This window comes from Cyrtonyx montezumae, unplaced genomic scaffold (assembly GCF_038088225.1).
Source record: "Cyrtonyx montezumae isolate F1298 unplaced genomic scaffold, pur_monq_1.0 scaffold_21, whole genome shotgun sequence".
Classification (NCBI taxonomy): Eukaryota; Metazoa; Chordata; class Aves; order Galliformes; family Odontophoridae; genus Cyrtonyx; species Cyrtonyx montezumae.
Window position 1 is genome coordinate 5961490 of NW_027071948.1, and position 23854 is coordinate 5985343.

Here is a 23854-nt window from a genome sequence, read left to right on the forward strand (position 1 = left end):
AAAAGATAAAGTAGCATTAGCAGGCAACTCTGTTCACTTACTGCTATAAAGATTGACTCACAAACCTCATGCTCTGCATTAACACAGATCCCACTATACATGAGATGCAATAGATAAGATATTCATCCATACAAAGATAAGTAGATAAGTTTTGCTCAGTATAGCTCTGGTAAAGTGCTAAGAGAAAAACAACCACAAAGGCCAAAGGAAAGCACGGCACTGTGCCAAAGGAAAAAAGTCCATGCAGAAAAGGGGACATCAGTGCTGTTACCAACCCAGGGTAAATTAAAAAGATGAGACACAGAGAAAAAGGTTCCCTCTGACCAAAAAAAAAAAAAAAAAAAAAAGTAAAGCAACTCAGGTGTAAATCACTGAGAGGCAACTCTGTCAAGGCTCACCTAAATCACTCACTCTTCCTTTCCTCTCCAGAGGCTCAGCAGGCTCCACCTCAAAAGAGTGACTGTGTTCTGCACAGGCAGCCCGGGCAGCACAAGAGCCAGAAGCATCCTGGAGGGATCCCGAGCTGCTCAGCACCACATCCTGGCAAAGCCAGGTGTGATTCACAGTCAGCTCCTGCTCAGGAGGAGAAATATCTGCTTCCATCTCTGCTTCTCCAGGGCCAGAAGGGTGCAGGACATCTGTTTTTTCTTCAACAGCAGGTTTGTCGGATTGGGGCAGGTTATCAGCTTCAGCATTGCTTCCAGATAAGTCTGCTGTGTAGGCAGAGACTTCTACCTGATCCTGACTTGAACAGCTGATGAGGTCTCTCAGGAGGGTTTTGCAACTAACAGCCATATCAAACATCTGCAGACTACTTGACACGGAGATGACTTTGGTGAAGTTGTGTTTCCCCATTGGGAGCTTGCCAGTGTACATCATCTCCAGCAACAGTGCAAACTCCTCAGGTGTCACCACAGAAGCATCAATGGAGATGGCATCTGTGCTGTCCAGCAGTGATTTAAAAAGCAGGCTGGCAGCAGCTAAAACAACCTTGTGTGCTCTGAAGTGAACAGTCCCAACCAAGATGGTGCAATCACAGAACTGCTGCTCTTTGCAGAGAGTGTACAGCTGCTGTAGCAGCTGCTTGCTGTAGCTGGGAAGCTCCATGGCTCCTGGGGTTTCCTCTTGCTTTGGTCTTCACACTGCTTTCGCAAGGTCCAGCTAAAGGAAAAACAAAGGATTCTGCTAACAAAAGAAAACAAAAATTACTCTTCATTTAACTCTTCCTAGTAGTTTACCATGCTGCACTTTAGTGGCTGTAGCAAGAAAGAGGTTCCATTCTTAGCTCTGACTCCCCAAATTCAGCAATTTACCCATTGTAGTAAGGCTGAATAATCTAGATATTGTTCAAACTTCAGAGAGAGCTTAGGAGTGAATAGTGAGTCCCAGGAGTTACAGAACTGAGATAAGCGCCCTGATATAACTTCTACTACAAAGCCTTAAGAAACACAAATGCTTTTCAGTGAGGCACTGCAGTGCCAGGCTTTGTCTGCATCCAGAAACTGGAGCTAATGCCGGATCCAGCAGTCAGTTCCTGAAAGGGCAGGTAGAGAACCAGTGCAGGAAGACCTGCTCAGACTACCAAATGCAGAGGAAAATCTGAAGTGTTGATTTTGACCTACAAAGCACTAAGTGATCTGACTGTACAGCACAGAGGCAGAAGTCCATAGGCCATGTCTCATCTACTACAGCATCTCTTTTCCTTTTTTTTTTTCCCCCGTGTTGCTGTTGGCAGAAAAAAAAATAGGACATCCGCCAGCAGAATTTTTATCAGCAGGATATCTTGAGTTCTTTATCTCCACTAGACAAGATAAAGATGTTACTGTCTTGTCTATACACTACGATGCCTAACACTGATGCTGGCAATGATGCTGAAACAAAACAGCGTGAGTGCTAAAGGAGGAGCACCTGGATGGACAAAGTTTACATGACCTTCAACTGCTTAACATCTTCACACCTAGCTTCCTACTCTCTCATAGAGAACAGAAATAATATTGGCTATCATCAGGACATGAGTTTTAATGAGCTAACACTCACACACCACCTCGAAGCACTGCCTGTGCACAGGACTGGCCACCTGCACTTCAATCCCATTATACGTCCGGGTTCTGTTATCCTCCCACACTGTTGTAAATCACAAACAACCAAGATGATGTCAGAACAGTTGCTGGCGAACGTGGGAGAAGAAAGAGCCCCATTTCTTTTGCCAGGCTGGGTGTAATAGCAGTTTTAGTCCACCCACTCCTTGCCCGAAGTTGAAGGGCTTCCAGCATTTGAAATTAAATTGGGTCTGCTGGTTAAGAAGTAATAGCTGCAGATCTTTCTACAAAAGGGCAGGCATGAAACATCAATGCCCTGGAAGAGATCTTGTGCATAAAACCTCTCACTTCTATGGTTGTGAAGCAGCAGCACCGTCTGCTCCCTCTGTTTCTGGCAAGGATATTGAAGATATATTTGCCCATGACAACTCAAAACAGTAAAGCTCTGGGCAGCCTAATACCACCTTCCCTTCCTTATTACAGTAATTTTGAGCTATGGAAGTTGCGTCCTGAGCAATTGGAACAGATATATTTGTATAAATACATTATATTTCCTTAATTAGAGGGACCAAAATATTCAGTCCTGCCAAAGAGAATGATGGTGGGTTTTTTTTAAACAGGGGTGATTGCCAAGACCATCGTCAAGGCAACTGCCTGCTACTTATAGCAGTCTTAAAGCTTTTATTCTGAGCTGAAGGCCAGAAGGGACCACCAGCAGCAATCTGACATCTCATCTGTCACTGTCTCCTAAATTTCTGGACTTAATATCTTGAGTTTGGCTGAAGCTGCTCTTCCAGAAAGGTGCCTACTCACGATAAGAACTGATGACGAGAACCCTCCATCGCCACAGTGAGTAATTCTGAGTGTTAAAATACCTGCCTCATTTCTTACCTGAATTCACCCAGCTTCATCTCCCAGCTGCCTTATAAATGACTTCTGGGAGATTTGCCTGCAGAACTGGGCTGAACTTGGAATCTCTCTGAGAGCAGATAACTAATACTTCAGCAATGATGAGTGCTTGCAGAGTGTGAGCTATCTGCCTCTGCCAGCACCACTGGTGAGAAAAAGCCATTTGTCATTTTTCAGCCTAAAGCTGCTTCTCTGCACTGTCTTTGGGGCCACGCTCAAAGATAAGACCAGTGTTGGTATTCTTTTTCTTTCTGAATTTCAAACTTAAAGTAAAATGTATTAAGTTGACAGCTGCAGCCTTTGACACCTAAGCCACACAAACACTGCCCTCCTCTTCCAAAAATGTCGGCTCACTGGAGACAGAAGTGGGGACAGAGGAGAGAGAGATGTGCTTATCTTAGCTGCCCTCCAGGCAGACTTTGTCAAAGAATGATGAATCTTTTAAAAGAAAGGTGTGACACATCCCAGCTTACAGAGGAAAACACCAGGGTAGTTTAGGTATTTTGGTTGCACTGATGTCCAGTGAGACTGCAAAGTCAATGAATTTGAGCCAAGACCTGAAAAGCACACAAAATTCTAAGGCTCCACTCAACCGTATGTTGATACATGTTCTTTTGTTACTGTTAAGAGAGCAGTCCTGGGTGACAGCTGCTGCAAGGCTGCCACTTCTTCTGAACCTCCCAAAATCAGGTTTAATCCTCCATTGTCCAATGCAGCTCCTTCTTCCTTCTCCTAGGTATTGCAGTCCACAGTTGGAAAGAATCACATCTTTTTCTCCAGGCTACATTAGAATAAGAAAAGGATAAGCTGATGGTAGCAGAGATGGGTGCTCCAGAAATGCCCAAATGAGAACACCACTCCCCTCTCTACCTAAGGATGTGACAATAACCTCATTCCTTTAGAAAGTCGTAACTGTAAAGTTGTTAGAGCTGAAGGGACCCTTAAAGGACTTCTAATCCAATCATCTGGCACTGCAAGAATTGTACTGCCACTTCAGCCTTAGCAAAAGGAGCTTCTATGCCACAATAATGCCAAAAACAATGCCCAAATTTGCTTTCTGCATTGATTAGTTAAAACCTCAGTGGCCAACATGAAGATGGGTTCCATGTCTGTGGTTCTTTTCTGAGATGCACGTGCAGCAGGCTTTCTTGAGATTTCAAAATAATGATAATAATGATGAAAGCTTCACTGCCAAGAAATTAAGCAATACCCCAACATTGCTTTTTAAACACAAACCCACAGCCTTGTGCTCCCTCTGCTGACAGCACCCTGCTACCAACCCAGCCTGGTGCACAGATCATAAAAGGAAAACAATCTGTATCCAGCCCTGAGCCAGTGCATGAGTTAAAGACATTGACAAGTCTGGAATCAAAATCTAAATACTTTTTGTGTGTTTATCAGCCACCTGTCTTCTTGTTGCAAAGACAATGTCCTTACAAAAAGGGTTATTAGAAAGCCAGGAAATCATGTACTGCAATTCAATTTTCTCACCTCTCCCAGCAGAAGTAATTGTGTCTTTGAAGAGCTGAGAGAGGCTGAGAGGTCATTACCTTTCCCTGGGGGGCTCCAAAGGGCCAGAGCAGGCAGCACTCCCTGAGGGTAATATAAAATCCAGTCTAGGGAGCCAGGGCATACCAATTTGTTTTTCAATCTATTCTACTTCAGTACAGAGCATCAGTGCAGACAGATAAGAGGAAAACAAGCAACACTTTGACTAAATTCAGTGCTCCACAGTCTCTCAAAGCAGCAGAACATACGTCACAAAAACAAGCAACGTTTTAGCTATCTGTCTGCACTGATGCTTTAAATGGAAATATAGCAGATCGAAAAACAAATAGGTGTTCTCCAGTCCTTAATAGCAAGTTTTCCATTACCCTTCAAAGCAAAGGCCCTTCAAAACAAAAGGGTGAAACCATGCAAGGGAAGACCCATAAACCCAGAGCAATGGCCAAAGCTTACTCCACTCTCTGTTCATCCTTATTACACTATGCCCAACACCAAAAGCACTAATTATCAATCAGAATACAGTCATAGAACCGTTGAATTGGAAGAGACCTTAAAGGTCATCTGGTCCAACCTCCATGCAATGAGGAGGGATACCCACACTCCATCAGCTGCTCAGAGTCCCAACCAGCCTGACCTTGAGCATCTTGAGGGATGGGGCACCACCATCTCTCAAAGTGACCAGTGTCACACTTGTCAGTTTGAAGTGCTTTGAGCTGAACATATTGAGAGCAAGAGGCACCTGGACTCCCACTGCTATCACCACCTTCACAGCTCCAACATCCCTGTAGGGAAAAAGGACGTATAGCCACTTTTCAAAAGAAGACTGTGCAGCTGCTTTAAAATACACCTGGAGGAGGATGTAATGACGTAGACACTTAAGGCATTTACATAGGAAACAAGCTTGCTTCTTCCATCTCCAGGAAGGCTTCTATAAACCACTAAGTTGTGGTCTGGGCTAAAAGAGACATTTTCAGCACTTAAAGTGGTGTATCTCATTAGTTAACTAAGCATTCTGGAAAGGGAGATAAACCAAGAGCGAACTGGACAGTTCACAGGGGCTGGAGCAGTCAGATGGGAGAGGACCTCAGTCCTAGCTCCTATTCCAAGGGCTGCTCCCTCACCAGGTAGTTCATGGAATCAAAACGGTTGGAAGGGGCCTGTGGAGATCCCCCAGTCCAAATCCTGCTAAAGCAGATTCCCCAAAGCAGTCACGCAGAAAAGCACCCAGGTGGGTTGTATCTCTAGAGACTCCACCACCTCCCTGTGCAGCCTGTTGCAGGGCTCTGTCACCTTCAAAGTGCAGACAATTTTTCTTGCGTTCAAATGGAACTTATAGGACCCAGTTTGTGCCCATTGCCCCTCATTCTGTCACTGGGTACAATCAAAAAGAACCTGCCCCCATTCACTTGCCTCCCACCCTTCAGTGCTGCTCAGATCCCCTCTCAGACTTCTGTTCTCCACACTGAACAGCCCCAGCACTCTCAGCCTGCCCTCATACAGGAGACACTGCAGGCCCAGACATTTTTGTAGCCCTCCGTTGGGCTCTCCCCAGCAGTTCCCAGTCTGCCTTGAACTGGGGAGCCCAGCACTGGGCTCAGTGCTCCAAATGTGGCCTCCCCAGGGCAGAGCAGGGGGAGGAGAACCTCCCTCACCCTGCTGGCCACGCTCCGTGCGAAGCACCCCGGGGCCCTCTCGGCCACCAGGCCCCAGCAACTCTATCGAACTGGCGAGCACAGGACAAACTGGAACCGATCCAGGCGAGAGGAAACCCGGCCCGGTCCAAGCAAAGCCCGCAGCAGCGCCGTCACCATGGTTACCTTTATTGGGAGCGGCGCGGCGAACACGGCGCGCGCCCGCGACAGCCGCGGGAACAATAAAGCTTCAACAACAGCCATCCCTTCCCCGCCCCTTTCGGCAGCGTCGGACCGCTCTGTGCGCGCCGCCATCTTGAGGCGACTGCGGACTGGCTCCCGCGGCACGTGACGGAGGAGTCTGGGCGGCGGCGCGGCGCATGCGCGGTTCTCCGCCCCGCTCTGAGGGGTGGGGCGGGATGGGGTCGGGCGGCTGCTGTGGGGTCGGAGGGAATGAAACTTCCATTTGTATTTATGGACGTGCACTGGCAGTGTGGGGGTGTTCAGGGCCGGTGATGCTTCCCCGTGTGTTACACCAGATGGGGAGCTTCTTTTAATGGGCTATCAGCTTGCACACCCGACAGATGCAGGGTCCTGTGTGTGCAGCTCTGGCATGGCTCTCTGGAATGGGCTTGTCTGAAATGGTGGAAGCAAAAGGATTTGGTCATGTTTTATGTGAAAGAAAAAAAAGGAGGGAAGGGGGAAAGGAAGGGAGAAGGGAAGGCAAGGAAAAAGGAAGGGAAGGGAAAGGGAAGGCAAGGAAGGAAGAGAAGGGAAAGGGGAGGCAAGGAGGGAAGGCAAGAAAAAAAATCATGAGAGTGCAAATTCAGGCGTTGCTATTTGTGTTTTGATGCCTGAAGAGGGCTATCTGCTGCCATCTATTGATAGATTGAGAAGAAGACCTAATGAGCCAACTCATTTGCATGAGCAAGAATTAATTTCTGGATAAATGCGTAGGGTGGGGGAGTAACGGCCTCAGCTTTGACACCAGGCTAAGTGTGAGCTGCTGAAGAGCAGCAGGCAGGCAGGGATTGGGACTCTGTGTCCTGTCTACTGTCAAGCCTTCTCCACGGGGATGCGAATGAAATTCTGGGGCTGGCATGTGGTCAGGCAGATCATCTTGCAAACAAATGGGTATTAATTAAGAACCCATAATGTCATGATGAGACCTGCTCTGTTCTGGGGCCTCTGCGCACTGCCAGGGAAATGCCTTTGGCTGTGATCCTCAGCTGTGAATGGCACAGCCTGCAACTGGGGCCATTAGGATACAAATGGTATCCCTGCAGCAGGTTTCAAGGTCACTTCTGGAGGATGCAAGAAAGGCAGGCTTGGCTATTTTCTAGTGGGGCTATGGAGCAAGGCTTCTTTCTGCTAAGACTACAGTCCTTTGCCAGCCTAATGCAACAAGCTGTTTTTGTTAGAACTTCAGTTCCAGCTCTGCCACTTTTCTCACAAATGCATTTGCCGTTAGTTTCTTAGAATCACAAAATCACGTAGGCTGGAAAAGATATTCAGGAGCATCAAGTCAAACCACCAACCTGACCTAGCAAATCCCACCACCAAACCATGTCATCCCTTAGTGCCACAGACGTGCATTTCTTAAATCCCTCCAGGGATGGGGACTCCACTGCTTCTCTGGGCAGCCCGTTCTCATGCTTGATCACCTTCCATCTTGAAATCTAATCAATGAAGAAGGAACTTGCAGCGCTGGCACTAAGCAGGCGTCCATTGATGGCATGAGTTTTTTGCTTGCTTCCTATGAGCCTGTCTGTGTGGTACCTGCTTTGTTCTGCAGTGCTTCTAGGGAGTATCTGGAGCAGGTGGCAGGGAACTGCCATGGGATAGCAGCATTTCAATTGGGATTACAGAGAGAAGAAAGGTGAATGCCCATCGCTGCCCAGCTCAAAGCAAAGGATAACCAGGGCATGGCTGAAAACAGCCCTGGAGCCTCTGGAACTGAAATACACATTTGGTAATACCCGATTCAAGAGGGGCTGACTGGATGATGGCAGACTGCTGACAGAGCAGCTATGGTCTCCTGCCAGGTGATGGATAGTCTGTGGAGATGACAGAGCAGTAGCATGATGAGAACTGGTGGATGAGAGCAGCAAGTATCTGGCTTCGGAGAAACTGGGCTTTCCCCAGGTGCTGAAGGAGGACAGTTAGAGGGGACAGTCCCATGATTCTGTAGCTACAGGGTCAAAAACAGAAGAATCCAGACTTCCTCATCTGCTAGTTTCTGTCAAACAGTTTTGGGGCCATGCATTGCAAATTAAGCCAACGTTGTGTTCCAGGCTAAGAGTAATCTCAGATGATGAAAAAAGACAAGAAAACAGGGACAAGAACAGTGTCCTAATAGACCTTTTTTGGTTCCCATCACAGTAACACTCTGTTGCCTCTTGGAAATGTGTTAACTCTCATCGTGTAGGTCCTGGTGAGGTACTTCCCTCAAAGTGGGGGAGGGAAGGTGCCTCAGCAGAGAGCCTGCAGACACAACCAAACCGTGCTATTGTCTTTTTGATATGTCCACCTTTTCTGGGCAGCAGACCTCAAATCTACTTTGGCCTCTCTATATATATATGCTCTCTTGGTAGAGAGAGCATCTCTACCATCCTCTCTCTATATATATGCTCTCTTAGAGCATCTCTTGGTAACAGCTGAGACACGGTAAGACAGAGCTGCAGCCATTTCGGCCCAGTACAGCAGGGACAGCAGAGATTTCTGTGCCTTTTTGCAGATATGAGAGCAAGCTCAAGGCCATGCAACTTCATCTTTCCCAGTTCATAATCCCTCGTCTGCAGTGCAGTCTTGACGGCAGCAAGCCCTGGCTTGCGGCTTCTCCTTCGAGCGCTTGAGGGCACTGTTGGAATTTGGATCGAGGCAGATCTGTGGGGTGAAGGATTTGTTTCCTGCCGTACCGTGCAGAGGCGCATCAGGTTGCCAGGACTCTGGCTTCCACTGGAAACCTTGTTGCTTGCAGGGGTATGTAACTTTAGCATGCATGCACTGTCTCAGGCAAAAACTTTCTGAGAAAATACTGGGAAATTGAGGCTTCTTACACCTTCCTTTTTTTTTTTTTTTCTGTAAGCATTTCTCCCTTCCACTTTTAACCCCAAAGCTTCTCTTGAAGGTCTGATTTTAGGGAGAGGAGCACGTTGCACAATCAGTTCTTGGGAGGAAGCAGACCATAAAAGGTCAGATCTCATGGAGATATGCCTCACCTGCGCAGATACTGTGAGTGCTGTTCATGCAAGGACTTGTGTGCAAACACAAATCTCATCGCTGTCAGCCTCCAAGGGAGCCAGCAAAGCAGGCTGTGCTCCAGGGTCAGTGCTACAACGGCTCAGAAGGAGTGCACACAGCACTCTGCTGAGAAGCTGTGCCAGAGTAATTATTTACATGTGCTGGCATAAAGTAATTACTAATGGAGCGGAACACCATGCACAATCCTTCCGAGCTGTCCCAGCGGAGGCACTGGGAGGTACTGAGCAAAGTGCACTCTCCATGTACCAAACTTCAGATTTCCTCCCACCTCAATCCTCCCAGCTCCTCCTAGAGGAGCAGAGAAGTCTCTGTCACCCCTTTTATCCCATCCTTTTCCTATGCCAGCACACTCCAAGGCTGTAAATTGCCCAGTTACTTCAGCTAATTCATGCACAAAACTCACTTTGATGTTTTTTGGAGATGGTGATGCTCACATTAAAAAGCTGGGACTGTATATTGATTTGTGCTATTTCACTGCTGTTTCTTTTGTTTCAGGGGTGAACCACTGGCACAACTACATGCACTCAAACCAACTTCCCAGTGCCCTCAAGAACATCACACTTTCTAAAGTGCATCTTCAGCTTCTGCATCAGGACTGTGACTCAATTCACCTCTAGAAAACCCAGTTCCCAGGTTCTGTGGCTGCTATAACTGGGTTCGCTTGTCTGGGATCTGTTACTAAAAGTGATCGAGTTTCTTCCTGTTCTTTCACAGACAGATCAGAATTTCAGGAGATTCCTTTCAGGATGGAGCATAGCCCTTATCTTCAGCTGGGCATCAGTGTTCAGCCCTGGTGCCCCTCCAGGCATGACTTCATCCCCAGCACAGCGTGCCTAGGCATCTGTCCATGATGTCAGCCCTTAAGTCCCCCAGTATTAGTGCCTGGCCTCCTTTAATCCAGACCCCACCCAGAATGTAGCCCGGAACTCACCCCTCACGTGCTGTAGGAGTAGCTGCTATCTATCCACACTGACTCTTTGTAATATCACCTACCTTTATGGTCTCACCTCCTGTACCCCTTCCTGTTGGGGTCTTTGTAACATCCCTTGAGCTTCTCCTTCCAGCCTTGTTGGTTCTCTAACAAACCAAAAGGCTGCAGATTCATATGCATGTGTGGTGCAAAGCATGCCCAGCTCAACTCACTCATACTTCCAGTCTCCTCTGAGTCTCATCTCCCAAGCCCCTCAGTAGCAGCTTCTTCATGGTGACCTGGGATCACTGGGTGTATGCACCATGGTGAGCTGGTGGGTTCACTGCCTGCCAGAGGGCACCAAGCACAGAACAGTTCCTATCACTAATGCATTTTTCCATCTACTGTATTCCCTTCTGCTACGCAACACTCAGCCAGCATGTCTCAAACACCAGCAGCTACTGCTTGTTAGCAATCATTTCTAATAACTATTAGTCCTGTGACATTTCCTTTGTGTTAGATCTGCTTCTCTCAGCTTCTCCCCTACACATTTATCTTTACTACTTCAAGCAGGCTCACACTGATGCAGACTTCCCTGCTCCAGAATCAAATATCTATTTCTTCTCCCATGTCTTAGGTAAAAAACAATATCTCCGTGCTCTGGTGACAGCACCCATCAACACCTCTCTCAGCTGTTCTAGTGCTTCATACACCATTCCTGGCCTGAAGAGTCTGTTCTTCCAGAAATCATATTCCCATTTAGATAATAAAGGGTTTTTCTTTCATTATCCCATCTTTACTCCCGGTGGCCAGCTCTACACATGGCCTGTTTTGCCTTCCATGCATGTGCACTGGTTTGTCAGCATTCCAGCATCCTCGGTGGTCTGGGTCCCTCCAGTTGTCCGTTTGCTCTGTTTCTAGGTGCTGATTTGTTTTCCTATTAATCTCCCTCCCTCCCTTGCTGCAACTCTCCCAAGACAGACCACAGCCAATATGTTTCATGTATCACATGCTGCGTAATAACACAAGGGAAGGGGACTCCACTCCTGTAACCCAGTTCTAAGAGCTATTTCCAGGGGTGGCAGGTGCTGGCAGGGCTCCAGCCATGTGCTCGAGTGCTGACTTAGCTGCTCTCACTCCAAACTGCCCCCTGGGGCACATGTCCCTCCGCACGTCCCACCCCAGTTGTTGCATGGACCATGTTCCTGCTAGGGCAGAGCCTCCTGCCAGTCCCCTTTTCGGCCCTCTGCACACACAAGCTGCTGCATGCCAATGCTCCCACCACAGCGTTTTGCTTTCTCTGCTGGAGGAACAGAGGATGGAGACTTCCACTGTTGCCAAGTGCAGAGGTAGCCCCGTGAATTTCCTTCCAGTCAGCAGGGTTGAGCTGCAGAAAGAAGGGCTTGACGTTCTCCATCCCTCAGCCAGACAGGTGGACTTGTACCCTGCACACCTCCATGGGAATATTCCTGCTTCCAGACCTCCATCACAGAGGAGGGTTTCATCTGCAGTGCCTCAAACACTCCCAGAGGGTCATCTCTCCTGGACTGGGACCTATCTGCTGGTGTCAATGAGGACCCAGTGGGAGAGGTCCTTACGTCTGGCATGCAGTGAGGTAGGACCTGTCCCTGGCAACCAGCATGCCATCCTTTCAGTATCCCAGTCCCAAAGCCCATCAGGACATTCTGGGAAGTGTTGTTGCATAGCTGGCTCTTTTATCAGGGAGAATCAGTGTATGGAGTTGCTGGTAATCATTTCTCTATCATCGTGCCACAGCTGCTTGTCCCTGCCATGTGCTGACACAGTTACTCGTGATAAAGATTGAGCTGTAGAGGTAAATATAACCTCAACCAATACCTCCATCTGCTCTCTGTCACAACCCACATTCAGGTGAATGGGGGCAGTGGAGGGATGTCGAGGTGTGAGAGGAAGGAGAGGAATTATTACAGTCACCTTTGTCACGTGCTGTGTTACTCCATCTGTGGTGAGAAGGGGCAAAGAAGCTGCCAGTTTGGCTAGTAGGGAATGACAGCTGTCGTGATCAGGGCTCGGCAGTCACTCTGTTTGCTGACTAACTTGTGGACTGAAAGATTGTAACCCAGAAAATGCGGTTCACAATGAGTATTTTTCTGCATCTTTCCTCATTGGCTAAAATTTGGGTCATTTCTAAGAAGGCTGAGCCTCCACTCTCCTCTCCACGTGGGGAGGGCATGCTCCTGGGAAGAGGAAAGCTGATCTACATCCTTCTGGGTACAGGAGCCCTGTCTGGCTCCCCTGAGGCACAGCAAACCTAACTGACATTATTAATGTACAGAGAGCTGGCTGGGGCTGCAGCAACCCTGCCTGACAGCCCAGTTCCCGTATAAATCACCGGGTCACGGAAGTCATGGTGTTTATAAATATTGATCCTGTCTTTTGGGGAAGCTAACCATTTTGGAGAGGGAGGCTTTCCCAAATAGTATTCAATAGAGATGTCAGAGTTATTTTGGGCTCTGTCAACAGTGTGGGTCTGTGTGGCTGTCCTGTGTACAGTACACCAGCCCGGTGATGCTGCCTGCTCCTCTCTCCCCTTTGGCACTTCAGAAGGGGCTCCGTGTCCCTGAGCTCCAGCAGCTCAAGGCGGTGCCCACTGCCTGAGGACACATGTTCCATGCCCACCATCCTGTGGTGCAGATAATGCAAGAGTCAGCACTGAAAGCTTTGCTGAAGTACTAAAAGATTGCATCAACGCGTTTCCCTTGGTCATCTAAATGGGTAACCTTGTCATAAAAGGAAATTAAGTGAGTAATCTCCTGGGATGGGGAACCTCCAGAAAAAAGGAAGTGTTTCAATCATGGTGAGTGGTTTCAAATTCAACCACAACATCCAAACTCCCCATCCCTGAAGATCAGAGCTCCCAACTGGAGCTAGAGGGACACCCTACCCTTACCCTGCCCCCCAAGGAGCAATGTAATCCCTCAGGAGACAGGGCAGCCAGGAGTCTGGACATCCTTTATGTAGCAACCATTACTCAAATGTTTGTGTGGATAAGACTGTCCTGACTGGAACATATGTATAAGGCAGAGGCAGTTACAGTAAGCTAACAGAAGCAACACAAACTCATTGTTTTTGATCTGGGTCATTTGAGAAGAGAGCTGTGAACCAGGGGTCCTCCTCTCTGTGGAATTTTAGAGACCTTAGTGTGATTTGGGTCAGCACTGGGAGAACAAATGTCGTTTCACCTCTGGGTAGAAGTGTTCATCCATCTCATCACACAAGTTTGTAGACAGCCAAGGCTGTCAGCTCTCCATTGCCATTCACTGCAGTGGCCCATATACATAATATCAGGGTGCAATAAAGTAGCCACATCATGCACTGCGATGTCTAGTTGGGTTCCTGAAACAACTGCAGCCAGGTCCCCATCACTCTCCTAGGCAGAGGCAGCAGAGCTTGGGAGGAACCAGCACTGAGCTGGACCCTATGGAGAAGGGCAGGACTAAGGCCAAACTTAGCAGGTGCTATGGGAACAAGTGCTGGGCTGACACATTCTCATTCTGATCTCTCCTTTCTTATTGAGCTCTACATCTCAAGAACAAGCAGTGTTTCTCAGGCATCAGTACTGGGACCAGTGCTATTTAAAATCTGAGCTGGCGATGTGGACAGCCACACTCAGTTCTGTCCTGACCACTTCTTTCTGGATTTCCCTGGCACTGTGGGCTGCAGTTGGCCTCCTGGACATCCCTGCCTTTGCCCCAGCAAGTAGGCAGTAAGTGCGGGTAATATCTGTTCACAAGGACTCTGTTCTGCACATGCTGCAGCCAAACCAAGAACTTGTTTGTCATTTCTCAGCTGCTCTTCTGGCTCTCACTAAAGATGTTGCTCTTTCTGCCACAGGGAGAGGATCCCTGTGGGTGGGTGGGATTCAAGGGTTAGCAGAAGGGAGTAACGTGGGGCAATGGAAATTCAGCTTTAGAGTGAGTCAGATGTGTGAGTCAGCAGGTCCCAAAGCACAGACCGTGGTGTCCAGCCGTCCTGAGCCAACGTACAGGGAGAGGTCAGCAACCCGCTCACACTGCTCAGGATCTGTGAGCAGACAGCTGAGCTGCTGAGCCAAGGGCCTGCGTCTGCCCACGTAGGATGCAGATATTGTAGAGCTGTGGTATCAGTGGGTACCTCCTCTCCCACCACCCTGTGTGGCTACAGCACCACATCCCTCAGCGCTGCGTGGTTGGTGGGCACGGTGGGGATGGGTTAGAGTTGGACTGGATGATCTAAGCAGTCTTTTCCAATAACAATGATTCAGTGATTCTAAGGGGTAAGAGGCACTAAAAAAGGGTTGGAAGGTCAGGATTGATCATCTTGTAGAGGAGGAAACTTGGATGTGATTGAAATCAGCAAAATGCCCAGCGTGGTGAATCAGGTGAACGTGAAACCATGGACAAGAAGTAGGATCTTGGTGGTACTAGTAGGATATCACTTTGAAACTGAGAAAAGGAAAGATTTCTTCATGTAGTGAGTAAAACTTCAGGAATTTGCTGCCATGAGAGGCTGTCAGCACTGTTAGAAAGGGATTAGACCAGTTAATAAATGGATGTCCATAGTGGAACATTGAGGGAACTGGCAGAGGTGGGCCCTCTACTGTACCTAGACTGTGGAAACTAGATCCTAGTCTGTCAGTATTAAGTACGAGATGTTTAAACTGTAGAAGTCTCACCCAAAAAAGCATCTCCTACTGTCCCTGTTGTCCCTGTAAGGCATCCTTATGTTCCTATTCTCTCTCCTATTCCAGTTCTCTCCTTTATGTTCTTCAGGATTTTTCCTCATTTAGTACTCACCTAACTGGTCATCTCAACAATGCGGCTGAGGTTCCTGTCCGTAAAAGTAACCTCTACTCACAACGTGGATAAGGTATTACAGATTACCACAAAAATTACTTAATCTCAGAAGTGCCTGACACTCAGAAGGGGTAGCTCCAGGGATGGAACCAAATGCATGGAATCACAGAATATCCCAATGTAGAAGGGACCCTCAAGGATCACTGAGTCCAACCCCTGACTCCACAAAAGACCACCCAAAATCCAAACCCTGTGTCTAATTGTGGTGTCCGAATACTTTTTGAACTCCATCAGGCTTGGTGCCATAATAATAACTGTTCATAATAACGAACAAAGTCTAACTTTGAATATTATCTGTGTCAGGGAGTTCAGAGTCAGACAGACATCTCCAGTAAATATTCAATTTGTTTAGGCAATCCTGCAGGAAACAAAAGTTTTTGCAGAAGCTCTAGCTGTTTCTTTTTTAAAAAGAGTTGTTTTTATATCGCAGAGACTGAAGAGGAAATAGGAAACCAACTCTGAGAGCATCAGATAGACGCTCCTAATTTCTGTTTCACCTGAGGCAACAAATAGACAATGATGTTCCCTATTCACTCAGACCTGGGATCATCTAGGTTGAAAGAGACCTTCAAGACCAAGTCCAACCATCGACCTGACCCAAGAAGTCCCATCACTAGCACACATCCTTTAGAGCCACGTCCGCACATCTCCTGAACACCTCCGGGGATGGGAATTCCACTATTGCTGGGCAGCCCTTTCCAATTCCCCCAGTGCATAGGAAACACAATGTGTTTCTGCATCGCCAGACTACATCAGTCTGCCCACCATATGCACTCTCCAGCCCAAACCACATCATAAACTGAAATCAGCTGAATCTTCCACAATTTAATTGACCTGAACCCTGCCTGGGGACCCACCATGAGATCACAAGGCAACCCGAACAATTTTCACTTGGCTTCCACCAACTTTCATCTCCTTCCCCCACCTTGGTCCACCTGAATCACTCATGAACAGGAGGCTCAGGCATATCCTGAAGCATCCTTCCCAGCCAACTAATATGGACTTTACTGTGAGTACCCCAGTAGAAGAAAGTGCTTCTTAAATTGTCATGGGAAGCAATTGCTTACTTATGTAAGTAGGGATGAGTGAAGTGGATTGGGCTGGGATAGGAAGGAGGCTTCATCTCTTAGTTCCCAACGTATTCTCTGTTTCACAGAGCAGACATTTAGAAGGCCTCAGCCCTTCTGCTGGGCAGCTGATCAGAGAGGTGGCCAATTTGGATGAACGCAGGATTTATGCCATGTCAATGTCTTATGCAGAATTCCTGACCTGATGCTTGTCTGAACCCTTCCATTTCAGAGAAAAGACAATTAAGGTACAAGAACCTACCAACACAGTGTTCCATCTGACCACCCAGAAGGCCTTTTATCCTCATAGTGCTTTGACCTTCTTGGCATGACCTTCATGGCACATGGAGAAGGGTCTCATATCCAATAGGGCAAAACTAGATTATTTGTATGTTCTAATTCTTCTGATATGAGCCAGCAATGGCTACTGCCCTTGGATCCATATGCCAAGAGTGACAGTGTTATTAATTCAAAAATCATCTGTTGTTATGACACCACAGAATATGCCTGGGGAAGTAGCAAGCCCACTAACTCCTCCAGGCTGAAAGCAGCCCGTAAAAGGCTCTTAGAATTATGGAATCACTGAATCACCTGATTTGGAAGAGACCCATAAAGGATCATTGAGTCCAACTCTTCTGCTGCTCCAGCTGTGATCTATTGTAATTTCCATCATTACAACCACCAAAGATACCATATAATATTGATCCCTCCTAGAGGCAGGAGGGGCAACTCCCAAGATGAGTATGTGCTAATCCTCCAGGAGAAATGGAGCTCCTGGGCAAGGTACATTTAGGAAGGGAGACAGATCTGAATTGCCCATTGACACTAAGAGCTGTGAGATCCATAGAATCATAGAATGGTTTGAGTTGGAAGGGATCCATAAAGGACGTCTGATCCAACTCCCCTGGAATGAACAGGGACACCAACACTTCTGCTGGTCCTTGAGCAGACATTGCCTGGAGAAGATCAAGGATGTGATTTCCTCATTACTGTGTTTTCTTCTAGGAAGTCTGTTTCCAGTTTTGTCCCGAAAAACAGATGCAGAAGTAACTCCCAGCAGCACTGCAGAGAGCTAAATGAAGAATCAGCATAAATGAATGGAATAGAAAAGGGAACTTCATATAGCAGAAATGTTGTAGCCTCAGGTAGGACGGTACGCAGAGAAAACATTCCTTTGTGCTTGTCTGACTTTGCCAGTGTGACTGGGAATCAAGCTTGGCCTTACCACCATGTCACCATGGACTTAAGATGGAGCATCTCTCTCCGGTCATTTCAGGTTAATTTGCAGAAGAGCAGCCAGTCTGCTTTTCCATTGCTGTGTGCAATGGAGGGTTTATGAGGTCTCTGGGCTCCTTGTTCAAATGGTCAGCTATTCCCACTGTTAAAAATAGTCACTTTATCTCTAGCCCAACAACCACCATCTTCGCTTCCCAGTCCCATATCTTTCTTTGTCTGTCCTCTTAAAGAGCCCTGTGCACCCTGAGTATTCCCCCACATCAGTTCTCACAGTCCATGATTAAATCACCTCTTAAAAACTAGATAAACTAAACAGATCGTGTTCCGCTCGTCTCTCACTGAGAATGATTTCTAACCCTGGGATAATTTGCTACTTCTTTCCTGAGTTCTTTCCAAATTTTCAGGATCAATCTCAGGTACAAGCACCAGACCTGAGTGTGCCATTTTGGTGATGTCACGAAATCACACACAAGAGCTATGCCACCTCCATGACATTTCCTGCTTTTGCGTATCAAGGTCATATTCAGCCTTGCCACAGCGCTGGGTATTTCTGTTCTCTGAATTTCAGTTAGGACCCAAACCCTTTCTAGAGGTGCTGCTTTCCATGGTCCATCACTCCACAAGTGCCCTGCACATCTGGTGTAAAGCAGCCATTAAATGTTGACTGGGGCATCACTAGTTGTTCGTGGCCAGGTTGGATGGGGCCCTGGGCAGCCTGGTCTGATGTGGGTCAGCCAGCCCATGGCAGGGGTTTAGAACTGGATGGGCTTTAAATCCTTCCTCCCTAGGCCATTCTGTGATTCTGTTTCTATTTTCCTGTATTTCAGTGCCTGTGTACCCCTCACTACTCCAGCTTGACTTCTTCTTATGCCACCAAGTATCCATCTGTATTTTTCTTTAGATAAGATTTTATCCCATCCCAGGCAATCACTCTGTGCTGTCATTAGTCCTATAAACAAACTTTTCCCATGAAGTTCTTGTGCTTGCAACTACCCAGTCGCTTCCAACCAGGATAGAAAATGTTTGCAGACGAGGTGACCCATTCCAGTTCTATCGTGTAAAGTCAAATATTTCTAAAATGAGACATAGGGAGTTACAGGGCCCCTTAATAAAGCACTTTGAACCATATTTAATGTCAGCAGGAGGAACCAGATGGGCTTCAGAGCCACCTGTGAGTCCCTCATTATAGAACAGAAGCATTAAGGTTGGAAAAGACCACTAAGACCATCCAGTTGAACCCTGACCCACCCCCACCATGGCCACCAACTATGTACTTCAGTGCCACATTTCCACAGTTCTTGGGCACCTCCAGGGACAGTGAATCCAACACCTCCCTGGGCAGCCTGTGCCAATGCACCGTCATTTCTGGTTGGAAATTATCAACCTTCTTGTTCCCTTTAGGGGTAAGGTGAATCCCTGGATGTCTCCACCATCAACTGCAGGAAATCAGCAGTCCCAAGGAGAAGCTCCTTTACATTTTCTATCCTTTGGTATTGGTATTTCCCCCTCTCCTTAATGAAGCAACAACCTTTGGGGCCTAGGAAAGCTGTGCCACTCTGCAGCCCCCAGCACAACCCTGGCAGGAAGACTGGGAAATACTGTCACTCCAGCTGAGGTCACACTGAAGCCTATCTTTTTCACCCAGCAACTTCAGATGAAGAAACTGGAAATCAACACTGGAACAAACTCACAAGTTATTCTCCAGACTGTCGTTGCCCTGAGTCAGATGGAGACAAACAGAGAGCCTCTACCCAGGCGAGATTGTAATCTGAGTGATGGAAAAGACCATTAGGTCATCTGGGCCATCTGCCCCCACCAATACACGCCTGTTCTCTGCTTCATGTTATCTAGTGCTCAGCTTGGAGTGAGTCAAGTGATGCAGCTTCCAGTTTCCCACGGGAGACTTTTCCTAATAAAACTAATAGCTGAGATGGAAACGTTTCCTGATATTCTGCCTAAATATACCGTTGCTTACATACATCCCATTACTCCTGCTGATCCTCCCGTGGGGCCCTCTGAAAGCACATCTCTCCTTGGTGTTCATACCCATCACATTCCTGCTGACAGTTCGTGTTTTATTTTTGCTGGGTTACCATCTAGGCAAGCTACACTTCATGGTACTGTGACGATGGCTCCAGAGCCAAAGCCTCAAATAGCTTTCTTCATCCTTGGAGCCTTTGGTCTCCTCCTAAGAAGTCAGTTTTCCCAGAAACTCTACACAGGGAACTATTCTGGAGGGATTTTCTTATAGAATTTAACAACAAGGCGAAGACAAATGAGGAGAGAAGGAGAGAGAGTAAGATATCTACACTGATGGAGACCTCATCGTGCTCCATGACTCCTGAAAGTTGTCCTCTGCTCCCAGGTAACAGCAATAGAACAAGAGGTGGTGGCCTCAGGTTGTGCCAGAGGAGGTTCTGTTTGGATATTAGGAAAAAATTATTCTCAGAAAGAGAAGTAATGCCCTGACACGGGCTGCCCAGAGAGGTGGTGGAGTCACTGTCCCTGGAGGTGCTCAAGAACTGTAGAGATATGGCATTGAGAGATGTGATGGGCAAAGTGAGGACGGGTTGGCAGTTGGACTGGATGATTTTAGAGGTCTTTTCCAACCTTAATGATTCTATGGTTCTGTGTCCTCAGGAGCAAGAGATGTAGCCATGGCTTGGAAGCTTCCAAAGGACCTCAGTGCACATGCTTGACTTCTTTCCCTTTCAGTGAATAAGAGGGTTATTAAAATAAGTGAAATTTTGGGTTGTGCAACCCACCTGCTAGAGCAGCTCTCCACGAGGGTGGGACATCCCCTCTGTCTTCAGTGAGCCCATCCTGCAGCCCTGGTGGGAAGAAGAAAGCAGAATCCTGCGATGCTATTTTTAATACCCACCAGTCTCTGCTGGGGTTTGGTAGTAGTGAGGTGTTTGACGGGATGAAGTGATGTATTAAGAGGAGGAACCTGCTCCCTGAATGAGTCAAGGGGGACAGAATTGTGGGATTTATTCCAGAAATGGCTTTCAAGGTATTTCTTAACACAACTTTCAGTCTCTGAGCTGCACTTGTACAAACCCAGCCATGTTGACCCAGTGCCACAGGCTTGGGAACAATGCAGTCCCCAAGGGGAAGAGCGTCTTGCACAGAGCAGAAGGAGCTGCAATCCAAGATGGTGCCTCTGTGTAGGTCAGGTAAACAGAGCCAGCCCTGCAACAGGAAATTAATTTAAATTTACAAGAAATAATTTTTGCCTTGGTTGAATGAGATGGGAGATCCTCCTTCTGTTCTTCATTAAGCAACAAAGGGTGAAACCAACAGCAAATTGTGTGCAAACCACCCAACTGTGGCCCTGAACTCCTGAAACATCTTTATTCACTTAATCTTGGATTCAGGAAATTCTCGTCCAAGCCAGTTTTATTGGGTGGTTTGAATTGAGCTCTCAGCCTCCCAATCAGTAACAGATGAACAATTTTGCATAGCATTTTTTTCTCGTGTATTTTTGGATCTGCTCCGTCCTTCCTAGCAGCTAAGCTGATGAAACATGGCTGTTGTTCATCCTTTCTGAGAAGCCAGCCTTGCTCCAGTTCTGGGAATGGCCATAGGTTTCTCCAGGAGGGAGATACATTGAGCCTGAGCAAGGCCAAGCCCCACCTCTCTCTGTGCACCTCCACTGTCAGCTCTTTTCCCCATCCCATCAACAGTGAGGCACTGGCATAGGTTACCCAGAGAGGTGCCACATCCCTGAAGATAGCCAAGGTCAGGGTGGACGGGGCTCTGAGCATTGGTGGAGCTCTGAGTGTCCCCGCTCATCACAGGGAGTTGGAGCAGGTGGCCTTTAAGGGTCCCTTCCAACTCAAACCATTCTATAATTCCATGATTCTGTGATTCTGTGGTCTGCCATGCATGGACACCTGGACCAGCATGGGTGTGTAAGAGTGCAGCTCGTCCCACAACCAGAGCGGTGCCAATCCCACAGCTCTACATGGCACATGGGACACTGCAAGTAAGCAAAATGAGAAGGGCACGACCCTGGAAAAAAACATCTGAGTAAATCCCAGCCCTCTGGCAAGGGGCTGTGCACACTCATATGCATGCACCCACATCGGCGCACACGTGCAGTACTTGTCAGCATCTCTCTGCCTCCACCCATGCCTCCTTGGCTGCCCTGAGCTGCCAGGACTCGCTTGAAGGCCAGTCAGGAAATGAAATAGGTGCGATGCAGCACGGCGCTGGGGGCCCACGCTGCCCTCCATGGGTGGGCTGCCTCACCTGCCGGCAGCCCCAGACGGCCCCGCCGACCCCTGGCAGTGCGTTGTGACGTATGATGTTGCCGCCCAATGTTTCAGGGCTGCCAGGTCCCAGAATAACCTGGGCCAGGGCTGGGGAAAAACACTTGCTCGACCGATGTGTTTGCTCAGACGCTTCAGCCCAGGCTTTTATTATTATTATGCCTCCGAGATCTGGGGCTTAGAGGAGGATTTGCTGCCATGTGCCTGACAAAAGGAGTGACCTCAGCAACACCGGAGAGTGGAGAGTGTGTAAAACCTTTCTGGGTTCTGCGTAGGAGTGCTCCTTCCCTTCCTGACTGCTCCCAGCTCCATCTGCACCCTTCACACACAGGTTTTCCTGTTAGTCCCTCCAGGGTGGACAAATGGACGACATTATTTGCCAAGGTCATAAATCAGTGTGCCCTAAATTTAAGCACATGAGTGATTCCCCTTATTTTTCAGAGTCTGTGGCTTCTCTTGTCCATCCCTCATGAAGTCAGGTGAAGACCAAAAAAAGGAATCATCACATCTGAATCAACCATAGAATCATAGAAATATAGGATGGCTTGGGTTGGAGGGGACCTCAAAGCCCATCCAATTCCAACCCATGCTGTGAGCTGGTTTCCCCCCACTAGATCAGGCTGCCCCAGGCCCTGTCCAACCTGACCTTGATCAGTGCTGAACAAGAGCTTCCCATGTGTGCAGGATCTCCAGGGATGAAGGAGGTCCCTGCCCCAGCTTATGCACAGGAACTCTACTTTGACTCAATACTTTTCTGCCCAGGTCTGTCCTGTGCGGTTTGGTGGTCACCACAATGTGTTACAGAGTTGGAGCTGAGTCAAATCAACGTGTCAGAGATCGTATTAGACATTCCTTCACTCAGCCCCATGAAATATTGGCCATCTTTTCAGCCTCATGGAACAAAGTAGGTTGCAAACCCAATGGGAAAGGCAGGAAAAACAGTCATTAATAACTGTACTTAATTACAACTTAATTTCTTGAAAAATGTGTTTGAAAGCAGCTGGCAACAAGTTGAACTATGTGGAAAGTTTGAAGAACAGCAGACCAGACATTAATTAGTCAACAGCCTGCAGGAAAGGTCAGGCTCTGGAAATATTTAAAGTCCCCATTATAAAGTGAAATTTAATTCCAACACTGAATGAAAACTTCATTGCATCTCCCCCCAGAATTAAGCATCTTCCCCCCAGGCCGCACTGTGCCTGCATGAGGGACACTTGTCTCCACACACAACAAACACTCCTTGGGATTTCCTAAACCATCTCTTCTAGTAAACTCCTTTTGGTTGTAAATTCCACTCAAGTAACTTCCTTTCCATTAAGGACTACGGTTTGCTAGCATGAGTTTTCTAATGCTGACACGACCTTGCAGAATGATATGGCACATGAGATGAGCTCCTGCAGTTCTGGAGGAAGGGAGGACCTTTCCCATTGCCACATCAGTAGTTAAATCCTGGGAGTATGAGTGATTCAACATCACAAAAGTCCTGAGAAAGAAATAAATGAGTCTGCAGATAACGAGAAGCATCTACCACTGAAGGATGACACTCATTTGAGAGACATTAGTCAGGCGTTTGCTAGGATGAGAGGGAACGGCACCAGGGGCGGTTCAGGTTGAATATCAGGAGAAATTTCTTCTGAGAGTGGTAATGCACTGGCAAGGGCTGCCCAGGAGGTGGTGGACTCACTGTCCCTGGAGGTGTTCAAGAACTGTGGAGATGTGGCATGGTCAGTGGGCATGGTGGGGATGGATTAGGGTTGGACTGGATGATCTGAGAGGTCTTTTCCAACCTTAATGATTCTATGGCTCTATGAAAGACATTATAAGGCTTTTTTCTATGCCTCAGAATCTCAAATGTTTCTTTGTGTCTTCCTAGCTTGTCAGTTCTCCGTCCCTGGCCATCTTTGATGCAGAGAGACTGCAGGAAAATCTGTGCAGACAGTGTGAATGCGTTGGATATGTCACAATATTTATAGTCAGAAAGGGCACATATACCCCTGATGTCTTCTGCAGTGGATGATGTCCTTGTGGGAAGAGAATTGACCCATCCTGTGAACTGTAGACACCAATACCTTCCTGCATAAAGGTGCCACCATTCAAGCTGTGTGGCATTGCCCTGAGAACATGAATTCCAGGTCTGCTTGGGA

At 47.6% G+C, this 23854-nt stretch overlaps 2 protein-coding genes across 2 annotated transcripts in view; both read right to left on the minus strand.

The window, feature by feature from the left end:
- ZBTB40 (zinc finger and BTB domain containing 40) overlaps positions 1 to 6341 on the minus strand; it is a 36575-nt gene extending 30234 nt beyond the window's left edge. The window contains exons 1-2 of the mRNA XM_065738193.1: positions 6272 to 6341; positions 399 to 1185 (exon numbers count right to left, since the gene is read on the minus strand). Coding sequence (XP_065594265.1) covers positions 399 to 1107 — 709 coding nt within the window. The 5' untranslated portion in view covers positions 1108 to 1185; positions 6272 to 6341. The remainder of the gene's footprint in view (positions 1 to 398; positions 1186 to 6271) is intronic.
- Positions 1 to 23854, minus strand: part of CUNH1orf50 (chromosome unknown C1orf50 homolog) — a 348220-nt gene that overhangs the window by 171852 nt on the left and 152514 nt on the right. The gene's annotated exons all lie outside the window — the stretch shown is intronic.